The sequence below is a fragment of the Primulina tabacum genome, chromosome 1, assembly GCF_025594145.1.
Source record: "Primulina tabacum isolate GXHZ01 chromosome 1, ASM2559414v2, whole genome shotgun sequence".
In the NCBI taxonomy this organism is placed as follows: Eukaryota; Viridiplantae; Streptophyta; class Magnoliopsida; order Lamiales; family Gesneriaceae; genus Primulina; species Primulina tabacum.
The window spans coordinates 50290808-50307948 of NC_134550.1; the positions used below are offsets into that span (position 1 = coordinate 50290808).

The window sequence follows — 17141 nt, forward strand, 5'->3', positions numbered from 1 at the left end:
ATACCTACCTGGTATTCGGTTCTGACTATCGATATCAAATTCTGTCGTGCAATTCTGAAACATTTGATATCACAAGATAATCATTCTCATACAGTAAAAATCACATATCTGCCACTCTAATCGATGTTCTGCTCTGATTATCGAATTTAAGTTCTGAACATTCTGGTTAAATCTCTGAATTGCCGTAATTTTCGAATTCAGCTCTGATTCGGTTTGAATAATCTGTATCAAACGCTGACTCAGAATAACAGTACTATCAAATCAGATTCACAATATTACTAATCTATACTGATCTAGTGAGTTCAGTAAACTCATAAAACGACAATTTCTGGCAATATTGTCAATTTTGACTAATCAATCACGTCTTCATGTCGTTCTGATCAACTGCTATATATCATCTGCAATTATAATATGCCCTCAAACAATATAAGTTGTCCCAAATATTGTTTTAGAACAATAACAATACTTAAGCAGATACAAAACAACAACAGTATAAGATAATCTGCCAACTCAGACCAAAATAAATTTCTGAAATTCTGAAATTTCTGATCTTTCTGATATCGGTATCGTTCTCAGTCACTGATCACAATCTCAACTGTGTCAAAATCAATCGGTATATTAACTTCAGATATCGCTTATTCTGAATACAATCTGTTTCAAGCAAGATTCTTATCTGAATAATTTCTGTATACAATAATCACAATTCTCAGAGTATTCAATACAATCTTCAATTGTTTGATTCAATCGATCAGACGCTGCGAATATATCCACATATCATAGATATAATAAGCATAAATCATTAGAATACCTCTGAACACAGGATTTATCAATCTATAGACAGAACTGAATATTTCCAAGAGAAGCACTAAATCAGATGTAACTCTTGGTCAGTATTCTTCTACCGATATTTCAATTCTTTCAATTCATGCAGTGACATTCTGTACATTCAATATCATTCTGTACTGAATTCTAAAATATAAACAATACCTGGTATCAATTCAATTCTGAAATCTATCTTCCTGATATAAAGCAAATCCAAAATCTTATCTAGGAAGACGTCAACCAACTCATACATCACTTGGCAAATCTGCCAATACTAGGCTCGATTTCAGCATGTCTACTGAATACATAAGGATACCATCTGCTTCTTTCTGTATCAATCGAGTCATAAACAATACAGATATCAAAGGAATTCTAAATCTAGAATCCTTACCGTGGAATTTCTACTCATCAGCCCTATCTGGTCTGAATCTTATATTTTTCTGGAAGGAATCTACAATAGTTCTGTACTTGTTCAGCATATTAATATCAATAATGCGGTCAAATCAGAAACACAAGTACATCATAATCTAATTCGACCTCATTCTCATCTTACTGTAGTATATAATATTTCACAGAAATACCTGATATCAATCTTTCTTTCCCAAAAAGTAAGGGAATCAATACTACAGTACAAACAGATTCAACAGATACATCATATCTCAATGCAACTCAGTCAAAGATAATCGTAGGGAATGCATTAGTATATATCAATACCTATGCAATATAATCATAAAAGAACAGTACCTGCCACTATATCATCAGGTGTGTCCTGTGTCTGTTCCTCGGTCTTCTGCTCCCTAAAATCTTCGAGAACTTCTCTGAGGACAAACTCTAGCAAAGTGTCCCGGCTGTCTACAAATATGGCAACTACCAGTCACTCCCTGGCATTGCTCTGTGGAATGTCTCCCTCCGCAAATCCTGCAATACACTCCAGTATAACTTGGGCTGGAACTACTGGAGCTAGATGAATCGCCCAGTCCGCCCTAACTTCTTAAACTGTTTCTTTCGAGCTTTCAGCAAATCTTGCTTTCCACTCATACTGCCTTTATCAAGTCTAAGAGGGAGTTGCTGTGTCGGGAGTTGAATAACATCTAACCTTTCTCGTTGTCGAATCAGACTCACCTCAGCTCTCTTTGCCCTACTCAAAGTATCAGCAAAATGGTAAGGTCGCTGCATATTTATCAATGCAACTATCTCTGAATTCAATCCTTTGATGAACTGCTCAGCTACAGCTTCATCATTCCCAGCTATCTGAGGAACAAAACGCAGTAGAGTAGAGAATTTAGCAACATATTCTTCAATATTCAGTTGGCCTTGTTTCAAATTCTCAAACTCTGCTCTTTTATCTTCCCGGTACGACACTGAGAAAAATCTTCGATAGAATTCAGCTTTGAAGACTTCCCACGTGATCACAGTACCACGTTGTTCTAATACTCCCTTGATTGTAATCCACCAACTCCTGGCGGCCTCTCGTAACTGGTTGGGCACCAATTTAATTCTCTGTTCATCTGAATAATCAAGTAAATCAAACAATAGTTCTATGTCATATAATCAATTCTGACATTCTTCAAACATCTCAGTACCCTTCAAAATCAGCGGTTGAAACGACTGAAACCTCTTCAACTGTATTTCCATCTGAGTTTCTGATACATCTATCTGTTCAGTCGAAATACTTTCCCTTTCTGGAATTCTTCGAGGAGGTATATCTGATTACCAAAACCATTAGTAACCCAAATACTACAAACCTGTTCCATTCTTTCTCGGATCATCTTACTGCTGATCATGAATCAGATCTGATTCATACTCAATAATACATAATACCAACTCAAATCAGATAATCAGGTAAACATGTATTTCAAAGCAGTAAATCATAGAATCATGCTAGCATACATAATGTAAATCAACATTAAAATAAATCTCATGCTAGCAATCACATGCAAGGAAGGAAAACTCAATCTACCCCGCTCATTCTCTTCTATCTCAGTCTAAAGGATCTATCGCTCTGATATCACCTGTTGTGGGGATCCGGACGCTAATCATCTTCTTAATCATCTTTGGGATTTAATTATCAATTAAGATAAACATGGTCTAAAATTTTTTTTTTAAAAAAATGTAAGTGCGGAACGTAATGTAATGTAACTAATATACATCTCAGTATATAAGTACAATAATGTACAACAATTATTCAAACTAGTCTAAGGTTCGACTACTAAATTTCAAGTATTAAACCAAGTCTACAATAAGTCCGGAATCACCACTCTAAACTCGTCTTCTCTCATCATCTTCTTGACCCCGATCCTGCCCCACCTGTTGTCATGCACACATACAAAACAAGACAACAGTCGGATACTCCGGTTAGAATAAATCCCAGTATAAAACATGGTAGACATGCATGTACACAATATAAATCATAAAGCATACTATCATGCATAAAATCAATAGCAATAGGTTTCATAGTCTATGAAACTAAATCAAAATAAGCATGTAGTAACAATGGGTTCCATAATCTCTGAAACCAAAATAAAATAAGCATGCAACTCAATTCAATTCATATCTTGACTCAACTCAACTCTAACTCTAGGGATCCCGGTGTGAATAAGACGTCACTGTCTGTCACCTACCCTCCCAATCGGGGTGACTGTACGTCTTATTCATAGACTTCGGCCCTGTCTGTATCAAATATCTACAATCGGAGTGACTCTGATCCGAAGCGTCGATACCACCGAACATCTAGTAATTTGGCGAATCTACCAAATGACTTTCCTATCTCAAATGCTTGAATATAAATCTATAAACAAAGCATAATCATATAAAAAGATAAACAACAATTCTAGTATGTGATTTTGTTGGGAAACTCAAATTGAATCTCATTTGAGTTGTGTCTTCCCCAAACAAAACATGAATTATACCTTTGTCTTCCCGGTCTGACGAAGACGAAGTCTTGTATTCCAATCTGTCCATACCCAGTCTGGCAATGACAATCACATAAATACAATATCAGTGTATAATTCGATTCAAAACCTGTTCTGATCAATACTCAAATCAGTATATAATCTGATCCATATCTGAACAAGGTACAATCTAATTCATATCAACGATATCACGCTACAATCGAAATCATTACTGAATCTGGTCAATTTAAATCAACTGATGTTTCGACGGCATAACAATACAGTCTCGATAACCCCGTCAATCTCAACATCGCAAGTATAATACCAGAATTCATAATCTCAATATCGGTACACTTAAAATCAGTAACAACACAACTCTGATGTCAAATCTCAATCAAATCCACTCCGAAAATCATAACAATTTCATAAACAGACTATTTTTTAATCTAACTTCAATTATACGATGTCTACTGTATTAAAAACGCCATATATGATTCATATTCAATTCTGAAAATATCATAATTTCAAATCATGTCCAAACGTAACAAAACTTACGTCCAGTTGTAGCTGTCGACGAGAAGAACTCGGTGCCGTACTCAGATTACGAATCGGACGTACGGATTTTGCGTAACACTCAAATTTCACACGTAAGGAACTTGGAGCTTTCCTAAGATTCTCTCGACTTTTCCTTCCTTCATTCTTAGAGAGAGTTGCTTGTAACATACATATATATACACGTTTCATGGTTCAAGACCAAGTGTCAATTTTTCATTATGCATGCCGCGCGCATATGCGCGCCTCGGCCCGGCACCTTCCGCATTTATCTTCTCGCGCATATGCGCGACATATCTCGCGCATATGCGGGAGATGTTCTATCTCGCACATCCCTTCACTCGCGCATATGCGCGCCTCCAGCCGCGCATATGCGCCCAAGGTTCTAGACGTTCCGCGCATGTGCACGCATTCAAGCCGCGCATGTGCGCGCATGGTTCTGTCTTCCTCGCGCATGTTCGCCCATACATGTCGCGCATGTGCGCGAGGACTCTTCTTGCACCTCATGTCAAATCTTCTTTCGGCTCTCTCGGTCTGATCCGTTTCGTCTATAATTATCTCAATTAATAAATAAATCATTTCAGATTGATCTCAGATTATAGTAATAAAATCTCGGGCCTTACAGATTTTCTCTTCGATATTTCAAATTACTAATAACGATATATCAACTTTAATACACCAATTAATTTAGATGCTTAAAAAATAAATTTGAGTATTGTTAATTTATTATTTATGCTTTAAAATATTTTGCGATTAAAAGTGTTACAATAGCTCGTGATTGTGTGTGTGATGAAATTAATCCATTACAATGTATATACTCTCAAATACATCATCACACCAAGGGGAAAAGCTTTCCCCAAGTTAATATATCTATTTTGATTCACTTTCTTGGGATTGCTCTCATTTCAGTTAGTTTTTCTTCATATAGGCTGTCCATACTTTGAAATACCATCAAAGCTTGTTGATTGATCTTCAAAGTATTGTATTTATGATATCTAATAATGATATGAACGTTTGAAACAAGAATATGACCGTGTGGAAAAATTTTGTATTGTTTCTTACATTAAAACTGTCATATTTGACTGTCTAACCACTTTTGATTTCAGGTTATTTGGGCGGTTAAAATTTCCAAATTGTCTAGTCGGATTTTAGCGGCTGGAACCCAAGAGAGGTCCGGTTGGATTTTTGGTGGCTGGACTTGAGAGGTACAAAGTTGAGCGGTCTGAAGTTGAGTCTAGCTATACAAAGTCGAGATGTTATATTATTTTGATCATATCTCTTGATTTACCAATTTTTAGGCAAAGCGATAAACAAAAAAATTGTATAATTTCTTTTAGCTTTCTATAGAATTAAGAATCACTCAATTTCAATTTCATATGAGAGATATTGCTTGAAATACCGGCACTGCGCATATCTAGTCGACATTTGTATTCGGGTTGTAGATTCAATAACTTCATCACGATTAATCGGTATCTTAAGCTCTGATTCAGGCTTTTAGCTTGAAAGAAGATTTGTATAAATTTGTCTTATGTTTTTAACACATGCTGAATCGTTTTATTACGATAAATGAGCTAAGAATATGACCAAAATACTAGAACTGCTCAAGTCTAGCCGTTTGCTCTATCCGCGACTTCTAGCAAACATTGCAGCATCCGATTATTATTGATAGCATCCGAACTAACATGACCGTCCTGCATGTTACTTGTAGAGAATTGAGTTGGCTTTTCCAACTGTTTTGGATGCTTGTCATTTGAATCATTGGTTTGTGAAACATGTGCAAAATACCAGAGCTGGTCAAGTCCAGCTGTTTGTTGTATCTGTGACTTCTAGCTTGATTTTGCAACCATTATTTTTCCTAGATAACATCCGAACTAGCCCGATCAACCTGAAATATGACTTGTAGAAAATTATGTTTTCTAGTCAGTTGTTTTGCCCACTGGATATTTTGATAATTGAGCTATGAAATATAACTGAAATATTGCAGCTCTCCAGAGTCTAGCCGTTTGCGAAATTGAAGTTATAGCTTTAACCTTGAGTAAATATATTATAAACACGATAAAAAATTTGTTACAATCAAAATTAAGATTGCTTGCAACCCAACGGTAATACGTTAATTTATAATAATAATATTTTAATTTAATTAAAAAATTTAATATGAATTAGTGTATAATTATATTGTAACAGTTTGTCAATTTCATATAAACTATAATTTTTTAATTATATTTTTATTCATGCAAAATAATATAAAAAATAACATATTTGGAATTATATGATATGTTTGGAATTTAACATACTCAAAAGCCTAATTTTATTAGTTAACTTAATTCAAGACCAAAATTGGTTACGGTATTAGGAACCATTTGGATAATCCCTCGTAAAATGACCCTGAAAGTAAAATGTGTATCTAATTGAATTTAATAATAATGATTGGAGTTAAAAGCAATTTAGGTTAGGATAAAACTGATTTATGTCACGTATCAATTAAACCATTTACAATTGTTTATGTATCAATTTGTCAATTTAGCAATAATTTATATACCAAAACACTATTTAATATATTTTTTTACCTAACGTTGCTAAACTTGTAAAGCTTAGAGGTATTCAACTATGGTTTGTTTCGGTTTACATAAAAAATATAAATCAAACTATATTATATCAATTTTATAAAATTTCAAACCAAATCAAACCATAAATTTCGGCTTGGTCTGATTTGGATAATTAGTCTTAAAAGTTGAGTGAACATTTTATTTGATCGTTAAATACGATATCTATAATTGAAATGCCACAAATTAAAATACTTAAACATGTTGCAAAATTTTGAAATGTACAAAAAAAAAAACCCAATTTTAATAACTATTGTTTGTTTATTTGTGTTAAAATATTTAATAAATAAAAGTTCAATTTAATAATAAAACACAAAATAAAATTCAAAAACATATTTTTATATATAAGAAAAATCATGTTAAATTACAAAAAAATTATATTAATGTAAAGTGTGATCAATTTGGTTTGATTTATTTTTTATCCAAATCAAATCTTTTTTTATTTGGTTGATTTCAAAACCAATTCAAACATGTTTGATCTGAGTAATTTTAAACATGGAAGTAAGAGTAGGTCTCACAAGTCTCACGAATCTTTATCTGTGAGATGATCAACCCTATCAATATTCACAATAAAAAGTAATACTCTTATTATAAAAAATAACATATTTTCATTGATGATTCAAATAAGATATTCGTCTCATAAAATACGACTCATGAGATCGTCTCACACAAGTTTTTACCGAAAAATAATTAGTAAAGCTCTTTATTCTGCAGTGTCTTCCAAAGTTCCACCAAACCAACCGTCAGCTGAATTCAGTTAGTCAAAGGGGCCGAATAGAACGTGGCATCCAACATCCATTTCCAAAAAAAAAAGTTTGAATTTGTGCTGTAATGCACTCGGTGGAGTTGTTATATTTGGATCGGTATGGATCTCGTACCGAATGAAATTCACCCGGTATGACATCTGATTTTCCTTGATGGGTGTGGGGCAAATGAATGGTGAATGTTCCACCGGCCATGGGCGTTGGAGAATAGAATATCCCGAATAGTAAAATTCTTGACCGTGTAAGTTATCCATGGGTTTTGAGGCAAGAAATGTCAAATACACCTATTGTGTCAATTTCCTCTCACCATCCTGAAAAGTATCTCAAGAAAGGGCTGGCTTATGTTGATGAAATTGCGTGTAATATGCTGGGAAGCATTTGATGGATTTTGGCAGCATGAATTGGGGTAGAGTGAAGAAAAAACTTGGTATCGAATATCTCAGACGGGTTCTTGTCTTCCTTGAAGACCATAAAAGATGAACCAAAAGGTAATTATATTATTTTAGTGTTAAACATTGATCATTCCCCATTTACTCGATCAATAGTAGGTTCTACACAAATTTTGGGGGTGTTCGAGTTGATAGAATAGGTGACCGATAATGGTCAAGAGTTTAATTCCATCTATCAACACTTTGTCAGATGACTGTCACATTGGCTCTACTTAACTAGCATGATTTACATGCTATTGTATTATTCCGTTGTTTACGCGTGGCGAACAGAAGGATAGCGGTTGCAGGTTTCATTGTTATCAAAATTTGAAAAAAATCGTAAGCTTTAGACATAATCGGAAATCAGTTATTTTTTGGTAGAAGAAAAGTCAACAAATGTTGGCTGGTACAACTTGTAGCATAATTAGAAGACGGAGGAAAAAAACGTGGGTTGGCAATCCGCAGGAAATTTCAGACGGAAATAAAGCGTTTTTAACGCGTTTTTAAATAGAGCTCCCCCTTTCATTCTGAAATCATCCTTTCTTCGAGTTTTCTCTCGTCTTATAGCATTTGAGTGCTTAGTTCTATAATATTTGTGAGGTGTTTGCTCTCCTGTATTAAGAGAGTGTGTTCTCTTTGGAAACACAGTGAGTGAGTTGTACGCCACAAAATATTATAGTGAAATTCTTTTCATCTTGCCCGTGGTTTTTACCCTAATAATTTTTAGGGGTTTTCCACGTAAATCTCGGTGTCCAATTTATTCTTTATTTTCGGGTTTTATTATCTCAAAATCCGCAAGTGGGACAACCAAGTGATATCAGAGCCTTGGTTTAAAATTTCTTAAAATTCTGAGCATACTCTGTGGTTGTAGCCTAGACTGATCTTCCACATCAGAAAAGATTTTGAGATTTTTTTATTAAGACGGGATTATTTTTTTCAAAGAACTAAATTGTTGTAGACATAATGGCGGGCATGTACGAGATAGCAAAGTTCAACGGAAGCAATTTTATGCTGTGAAAAATAAAGATACAAGCAATTTTAAGAAAGGAGAATTGTTTGACGGCTATTGGAGATAGACCGGTGGAAATTACGGACGATGGAAAGTGGAATGGGATGAATGATAATGCCGTTGTCAATTTACACTTGGCTATAGCAGACGAAGTATTGTCAAGTATCTCTGAGATAAAAATAACAAAAGTTATCTGGGATACTCTGACAAAGATGTACGAGGTCAAGTCGCTACACAACATGATTTTCCTAAAGAGAAGGCTTTATACTCTTCGGATGGCGGAATCTTCATCGATGACCGAACATATCAACACACTAAATACTCTATTTGCCCAAATCACTTCCATGGGGCATAAAATAGGGGAAAATGAACCTGCGGAGCTTCTACTTCAAAGTCTACCAGATTCATATGATCAACTTATCATCAACATAACCAACAATATTCTTATGGGCTTTCTAAAATTCGACGATGTCTTAACTGCGGTTCTTGGAGAATAAAGCCGGCGCAAGAATAAGGAAGACAGTTGGTAACTTCGAAGCAGTCAGAGGCTTTACCAATGATAAGAGGAAGATTTATGGACCGTGACTCCAGTGGGAGCCAAAGACGGGGTAGATCAAAGTCAAGAAGTAAGAAGAAAAATATTTACTACTTTAAATGTGGCGGTAAAGGGCATTTCAAGAAAGAGTGTACGAGTATCGAGAAGAATTCTCAAGAAAATATGGTCAGTACTTCAGGCAGTAGTGAAATATTATTCAGCGAAGCGGCAACAGTTGCAGAAGGCAGACACAAATTTTGTGATACATGGATTATGGATTCAGGAACAACGTGGCACATGACGTCTCGAAGAGAATGGTTTGATCATTATGAACCAGTCTCAGGAGGATCTGTATTCATGGGAAATGATCATGCCTTAGAAATCGCTCGGGTCAGTACTATCAAAATAAAGATGTTTGATGACACAATTCGCACCATACAAGAGGTACGACATGTGATTCATTCTGATGAAGAATCTTTTGTCCTTGGGGCAATTGGATGGCATCGGGTGCAAAACACGGATCGAGAACGGGATCATGAAAATTGTGAAGGGTGTGCTTGTGGTTAAGAAGGCGGAAAAAGTTGCTGCAAATCTGTATGTACTTTTGGAAGAAACACACAAAGAGACAGAACTAGCTGTTGCATCAATTGGTTCAAGAGAAGAATTAACAGTGTTGTGGCATAGAAAGCTCGGGCATATGTCAGAACGAGGGTTGAAAATTCTCTCAGAACGGAAGCTGCTGCCGGGACTTACAAAAGTGTCACTACTCTTTTGTGAGCACGGTGTTACCAGTAAACAACACAGATTAAAGTTTGGCACTTCTACTGCCAGGAGCAAAAGCATATTGGAGCTGATTCATTCGGATGTTTGGCAAGCACCGGTTGTATTCCTAGGAGAAGCGAGATACTTTGTCTCGTTCATTGATGATTTCTCTAGGAGATGTTGGGTATATCCAATCAAGAAGAAATAAGATGTTTTCCAAGTCTTCAAAGATTTCAAAGCACGGGTTGAACTTGATTCTAAAAAGAAAATCAAGTGTTTGAGGACTGACAATGGAGGAGAATATACCAGTGACGAGTTTGATGCATATTGTCAACATGAAAGCATCAAAAGACAATTCACGACGGTTTACACACCTCAACAGAATGGAGTGGCGGAGCGGATGAACAGAACCTTGTTGGACGGAACAAGAGCTATGTTGAGGATTGCGGGTCTAGACAAATCATTTTGGGCGGAGGCAGTCAAAACCGCTTGTTATATTATCAATTGTTCTCCTTCAGTGGCGATTGATCTGAAGACTCCGATGGAGATGTGGATCGGGAAACCGACAGATTATTCTCATTTGCATACCTTTGGAAGTCATGTGTACGTTTTGTACAATGAGCAAGAAAGATCGAAGTTGGATTCGAAATCCAGAAAATATATCTTCTTGGGTTATGCTGATGGAGTCAAGCGACTTGTGATCTTGTTACACTACTACAAGGGAGGAAAGCCAATGGAAACTGATGGATCTATAAGATCAAGAGTGATGGAAATAACCAAGTGGAGCGGTATCGTGCTAGGTTGGTAGTAAAAGAGTATGCTCAGAAAGAAGGCATTGACTTCAATGAGATATTTTCACATGTGGTTCAGCTTACAACAGTCAAAGTAGTGTTGGCATTGTGTGCAATGTTTGACCTACATCTAGAACAGCTAGATGTGAAAACGACATTTCTTCATGGATATCTTGAAGAAGAAATCTATATGCTCCAGCCAGAAGGTTTTGTGAAGATGTGTTTGATTCTCAATCAAATGTCCAAGTGGGAGAAATGTCGGTAGAAGAAAAGTCAGCAAATGTTGGCTGGTACAATTTGTAGCATAATTAGAAGACGGAGAAAAAAAAACGTGGGTTGGCAATCCGCAGGAAATTTCAGAAGGAAATAACGCGTTTTTAATGCGTTTTCACACTGATAGAGGCTCTATAAATAGAGCTCCCCCTTCATTCTGAAATCATCCCTTCTTCGAGTTTTCTCTCATCTTATAGCATTTGAGTACTTAGTTCTATAATATTTGTGAGGTGTTTGTTCTCATGTATTAAGAGAGTGTATGTTCCCTATGGAAACACAGTGAGTGAGTTGTACGCCACAAAATACTATAGTGTAATTCTTTTCATCTTGCCCATGGTTTTTACCCTAATAATTTTTAGGGGTTTTCCACGTAAATCTCGGTCTCTAGTTTATTTTTTATTTTCGGGTTTTAATATCTCAAATTCTGCACGTGGGACCAACATTATTTAGGAGGCATGAATCTTACATCTTGTTCCACATCGCCAAATTCGAAGGTTCTTTAATTTTCCAATCGAACAATTTGACATATAGATTAAAGCAAGAAAGTAAGGTGGCTTCAAGCATCTAGTTTTAGAGGATAACTGTGAAACTGTAACTAGAGACCGTTATTCCTTCAGACAAAAATGTATTCAGTTTTATATAAGAGGGATGTCTTCTTTTATCGCTGTCTATTAAACTTGACCAACATGCTTGTGTTGTTTGTAATTTAACTCATGAGCTCATATACTCAGCAAATTATTTGTTTGTTTGATTTTCTGCTTGTGGCATATTCTATTTAATCCAATATGGAGCATGGCAACAGTGCGGCTGCTATGGCTTATTCTCGTGTATCTGTTTTAATAGACCTGTCAACCAAATTATTTTCGAAAACTGAAACTGAGTTGCTTGTAAAATTTGGCATTTACTCTGTCGATGTGCGTTTGTCCTGTTCGTCTGAAGACTTGTAATAAATGGTAATCGGTAAAATTGTATGCAAGGGTGGGGCATTTTTGTTCAAGTACTCAATCTATCAGGTGGCCATTATGGTACGCGATCTAGTTCGACTTGTCCTATGGGACCAAATGTGAGTATGTAAGGAGAAAAGAGAACTTAGCTAACAAGGGAAACTGAGACACAGAAAGGGAACTCAGTATGTTCTCCATTGGCTTGTTATCCAGGTCCTGGACACATTAATGAATGTCGTTTCCCCCGGTTCCTGGCGTTCGTCTAATTCATTGAACAAAGATCTGTTCCAGCTCGCGCATCAAATCTTGCTGTTGAAGACAGTAGACATGGCTTATTTCAGAGGCTTGGCTTCGCAAGAATTTGAGACTTCTCCATTCAATTGATACATACAAGTGGTATATCTTCAGGTTTTTTAACCGAAAGCATAACCTTGATCGATACTGGCGAGTTTCTTGTATTTTGTCGTCTTAAATTTATTCCATAGACCGTTGAATATGATTTTGAAATTGGTCAGTAGTTTGAACCGGCATGTTTTCTGCATCAATAGAAGCAATGTTTTTTTGTCCTGTCGCTTGTCTGAGCATCCGATGGGTTCGATTATCGGTTGAACCAAAATCATAAAAATCGAATAAACTGAACTTATCAGTGGACAAAATAAATTTACAAATCTGAAATAAGCGAACCAAACGGATAAACTTCACTTATCGCTGAAAGAATCTGACTGACCAAAAACTCCATGAATTTGAATTTACCGAACCAAACTTTTGCAGATACCAAACCAAGCTAATCAACCAAAACAACCGAATTCAATAGAACCCAAACATGGATTAAAAAAGATCATCTCTAAACTTAGCCTATTGGGTTTGTTCAGTTATAAAAGAATGACCAATGAATAGGTATTTTTAACAAATTTACTAACCAATATACCAGAATGACCAAGAAATATTACTTTTGTTATACTGAAATTTTGTTCATCCCGAATACTTAATTCAACCAACTAGAGGCATACTGTTAGTTTGCAAGAAGAGGGTTCGAATTGGACGAACAGCCATGTAAACGAAAATTCTCTAAATCTTAATATAATTTAAACTTCGTTTAAGTTCTGGGATTGCAACAAGTACAAGTTGAATGAAGAAAGCAGATAGAGAAATCTGGTAATCGGTGAAAAACGAAACAGAACGAAACAGAAACGGATTCATATTGCAAGTTTCTAGTTTACATTGTCACTCGTTACAAATACATATCCGAACATATTACTGGAAAGCATTACTTAGATGAATACTGCACATATGCTAGATTAAACACACAAAAAAAGGAAAATAAAACCCTTATGGATTTCAGACAAAATCACATATTTTTTTATCACACTCTGCTCTACTTTTGGCTCTTGTACTTCTCCATCGTCCTCGGAGCTGAAACCAAGACAATAATCAACTTATTTGTCTTGTCGCAAGTGATGTTTAACATTCAAATTTCATCATGCTCTTGTATAGACGTAAAAACGTATAATTAAGGATGAATCTGAGTCATACCAAGTCCAATTGCCTCCGAGCTTTTCATGATCCTTAATCTCTTGCATGAATCTGTGAACATCCTGAAATGCACCACCAACAAATAAAATTTTAAAGATGGAGAACTACTAATTTAGCACCATAAGTAGATTTGTTCAGAATGAGTTGCAAAATTTTCTTGAGAAGATTGCATATCCAACAATTATATGAACAAAGTTCTGTTACAAGGCATGAGGAGACTTGGGACTTGTCGAATGGAAAATAAGATTAGAGATGACTTCAGCAGCAGATTTGGAAACTAGGTCCTGCTACTGAGACCATATTTTATTTTCCACAAGCCCGGCTTTGGGATATTGATCCTAACTTAAATAACGCAACAAATTCAAGAAAAAACTGCAACTCACTCCCATGGAACATCACCGACGAGCATCCAGTCACCATCTTTATCTTTGTATGTAAGCACGTATTCAGAGCCATGGAGAAGATCATTTAAGCAACTCTCAGTAAGACCCTCTTGTCCAGAAAGACCCCGACCATATTGCCCTATTTACAGATCATGCCAAAAGGCGGAAAAAAAATAGCAGGTTCAAATAAAATGCACATTCGAAACATAAATTGTCGAGAAATTATCTGAGCTGATTGAGAGATCTAATCACGCACTGTCACCCTCACACTCACACATGCTTGCAAACAGTTCACATGCTCGATGATGTACACCAAATGTGTCGTATAAGACCTAAACCTACGTAATTCAACAGTAACCACCATTATATCTTGTCCCACATTTGATCGTTAGAGAAGTATAAAGGGTTTTATGAATTATGCAACCGACTCTTCTAGCAACTCGTGTTTATCATTTTCCTAAGGCGATGATGGATGACAAATAATTGTTACTGATACTCATTGTTCAGAGTCCGGCTTGCATGGTGCCATAAGCCAGGTTTATGATACGGAGGGGGGGGGGGGGGGGGGGGGGCGAAGAGAGTACCTATTGTAAAACAAGTAAACATCTTCTCAAGAGCAGAAGACACTTCTGCATAGCCACCGTAAATTTTGAGATCAATTTTCCTCAAATATGGAGCTCCATCCAAGCTGACCTTAACATAAAGGCAGCCTGATCCTGATTTCCCCATAACATCACCATTTTTCGATAAATTAGAGGTGAGCGTGTTCTTTCGAAATGATCGAATTGGTGGCCATCCAACTATTTGTGCCCTGTTGAACATCAAAATTTTAATATGATGAACTTTTCAAGAAAACAGATAAGACGATTACGGAGTAACAAAATATCATCCTTCTTGAATCTTTGAACAAGATGAACCACATGATACCATTTAATTATTTGTCGACTAATATTGTCCATCTCTCGAGATACACAAGATTTATACTGTTGCAAAAACAAGACTTAAAGTCGAATTTCTTCATAAGAGACTCAAAACAAACAATGTTTTCTCAGGCCTTGAACAGAGTAAAGAGGTAATATGTTATCCAAACAAAATTTAGCTCATTGTTAAAGAAACCAGGTGTAAAGAGCATACAATACTAGCATGTCAAAAATCATTCAAAAAGAGAGGAAAAAAAGGAAGATTTCTCAATTCCCAACTTAAAAACTCACTTTGAAGCAGGGGCAGTAGCACCATTTTCATTCTTCTTCCCCTCAACAGGCTTTACAGGAATATTACTCCCAATCTCCTTCACAGAACTCAAACAAGACTGTAAATTATTGCCATTTTTGGAACCACCGTTCATTCCTCTTGGAGAAAACAAAACATCATTTTTCCCAAAATCAACCTCAGATGCACCATTGACACACAAACCCCATTTCTCGCAACCAAAAATAACATCCGAAAAACCCCTCTTTGCACCCGAAACAAAGCCTTTCAAATGGCTCTGGGAAAACCCATTATTACCCTCATCCTTCAAATCTGTCCCAAAAAGAGAAACTCCATTAACAGACTTTCTTTCAGGAGACTTTGAGCCTGGCAAACCAAGCCTCAGCTCCGTTTCTTTCAGGTTTAAAACCGCACGTTTTCCCTCATTTTCTGCGGAAACTTTAGAGGAAGAACAAGAAGTTGAGAGCTTATCAGAGGTTTTCTCCAATGGTGGAGGCTCAGACAAGCCTATGTAATCATGTTCTTGAGGTGTTGACATGAAATATCAACTAAAATGGAAGATTACTAAATTCTTGTAAAGATGAGAACTTTACAAGAAAAATGTTAGGCCAACGAGAAAGAGAGCAGCCTCAAGAGAGTTTCTTGTGGTTAGTTGGGCTCACAAAAAGACCTCACTCGTATATGTTGATGCAGAAAAAGAAATTTCTTTGGCCTTTCTGAACACTTTTGCATCCGTCTACCGCACAAATCATTCATCCTTTAGTATAATTATTATTACATATATATTTTGAAGTATAATTACATGGAATAAAATAATAACAGTAGCTCAATAAAGGCAACAAAAATTTAGAATTATTTAATTGCATTAGAACATATCCAATTATCCATCATTCCAGTTTCTGCTGTCAAAACAATAGACTATTTTTATCATTTCGTCACCATCATTAAAGGTACACTAAAATCACTTATAAAAATATTATAAAATAGCGACTCATTGATGTAAAAGCTCTGAGCTGCACGGACTGGACGATAGAGAAAGAAGGGAGAAAAGGGAAGCGGTAGGAGGGGAATATAGCGATGACTCAAGACAGTAAAAACCCAAAAGATGGAACAAAAAATTGAAGAAAAGAAAATGAAATTTCTCTGTAAACATATATTTGCTCAGATTTCAACATGCAACACCAAACATTCCTGTCATTTAATTTACAACACGATTCATCCGTCATTATCATTTCAAGTGAAGAGATTCCTTTAATTTTCTGGGTTTTCTTTTACTTTTCTTTTTAAAAAAAAAAAATGGATTCGATTGGGAATTTTCTACGGGTGAAATTACACCGATTATTACCATCAAAAATTTTATCTTAAGGCCCTCGACGGATTCAGAAAATAATAATGTAAAAAAATTTGGAAGGTGGGATCTATATATCTAAAACTAAAAAATAAATATAGCTGACGATAAACTATAAAATATTTAAAATATTATAGTTTGATATGATGTATCAATATATATATATATATATACACACACATGTCCATACAAATTTTTGTGAGATGAGTCAATTTTGTGATACAAATCTTTTATTAGGTTCACACATAAAAATATATTATTTTTAATGTCAAAAATATTATTTTTATTATAAAT

General features: G+C 35.7%; 1 protein-coding gene across 1 annotated transcript; it reads right to left on the reverse strand.

The window, feature by feature from the left end:
- Positions 1 to 13549: 13549 nt before the first annotated feature.
- LOC142546441 (auxin-responsive protein IAA27-like) lies at positions 13550 to 16277 on the reverse strand. Its single transcript, XM_075654154.1, has 5 exons — positions 15502 to 16277; positions 14875 to 15101; positions 14291 to 14429; positions 13908 to 13969; positions 13550 to 13787 (listed from the first exon to the last, which is right to left on the reverse strand). The coding sequence occupies exons 1-5, from the start codon at positions 16035 to 16037 to the stop codon at positions 13750 to 13752; spliced, it is 1002 nt and encodes a 333-aa protein (XP_075510269.1). The 5' UTR covers positions 16038 to 16277; the 3' UTR covers positions 13550 to 13749.
- Between the last annotated feature and the right edge of the window lie 864 nt (positions 16278 to 17141).

Excerpts from the sequence above, each read along its gene's own strand:
- LOC142546441 (XM_075654154.1), bottom strand. The coding sequence starts at position 16,037 with ATGTCAACACCTCAAGAACATGATTACATAGGCTTGTCTGAGCCTCCA. Across the intron at positions 15,102-15,501 it reads GCTACTGCCCCTGCTTCAAA|GGCACAAATAGTTGGATGGC; the intron begins GTGAGTTTTTAA and ends GATGTTCAACAG. Across the intron at positions 14,430-14,874 it reads GTTTACTTGTTTTACAATAG|GGCAATATGGTCGGGGTCTT; the intron begins GTACTCTCTTCG and ends ATCTGTAAATAG.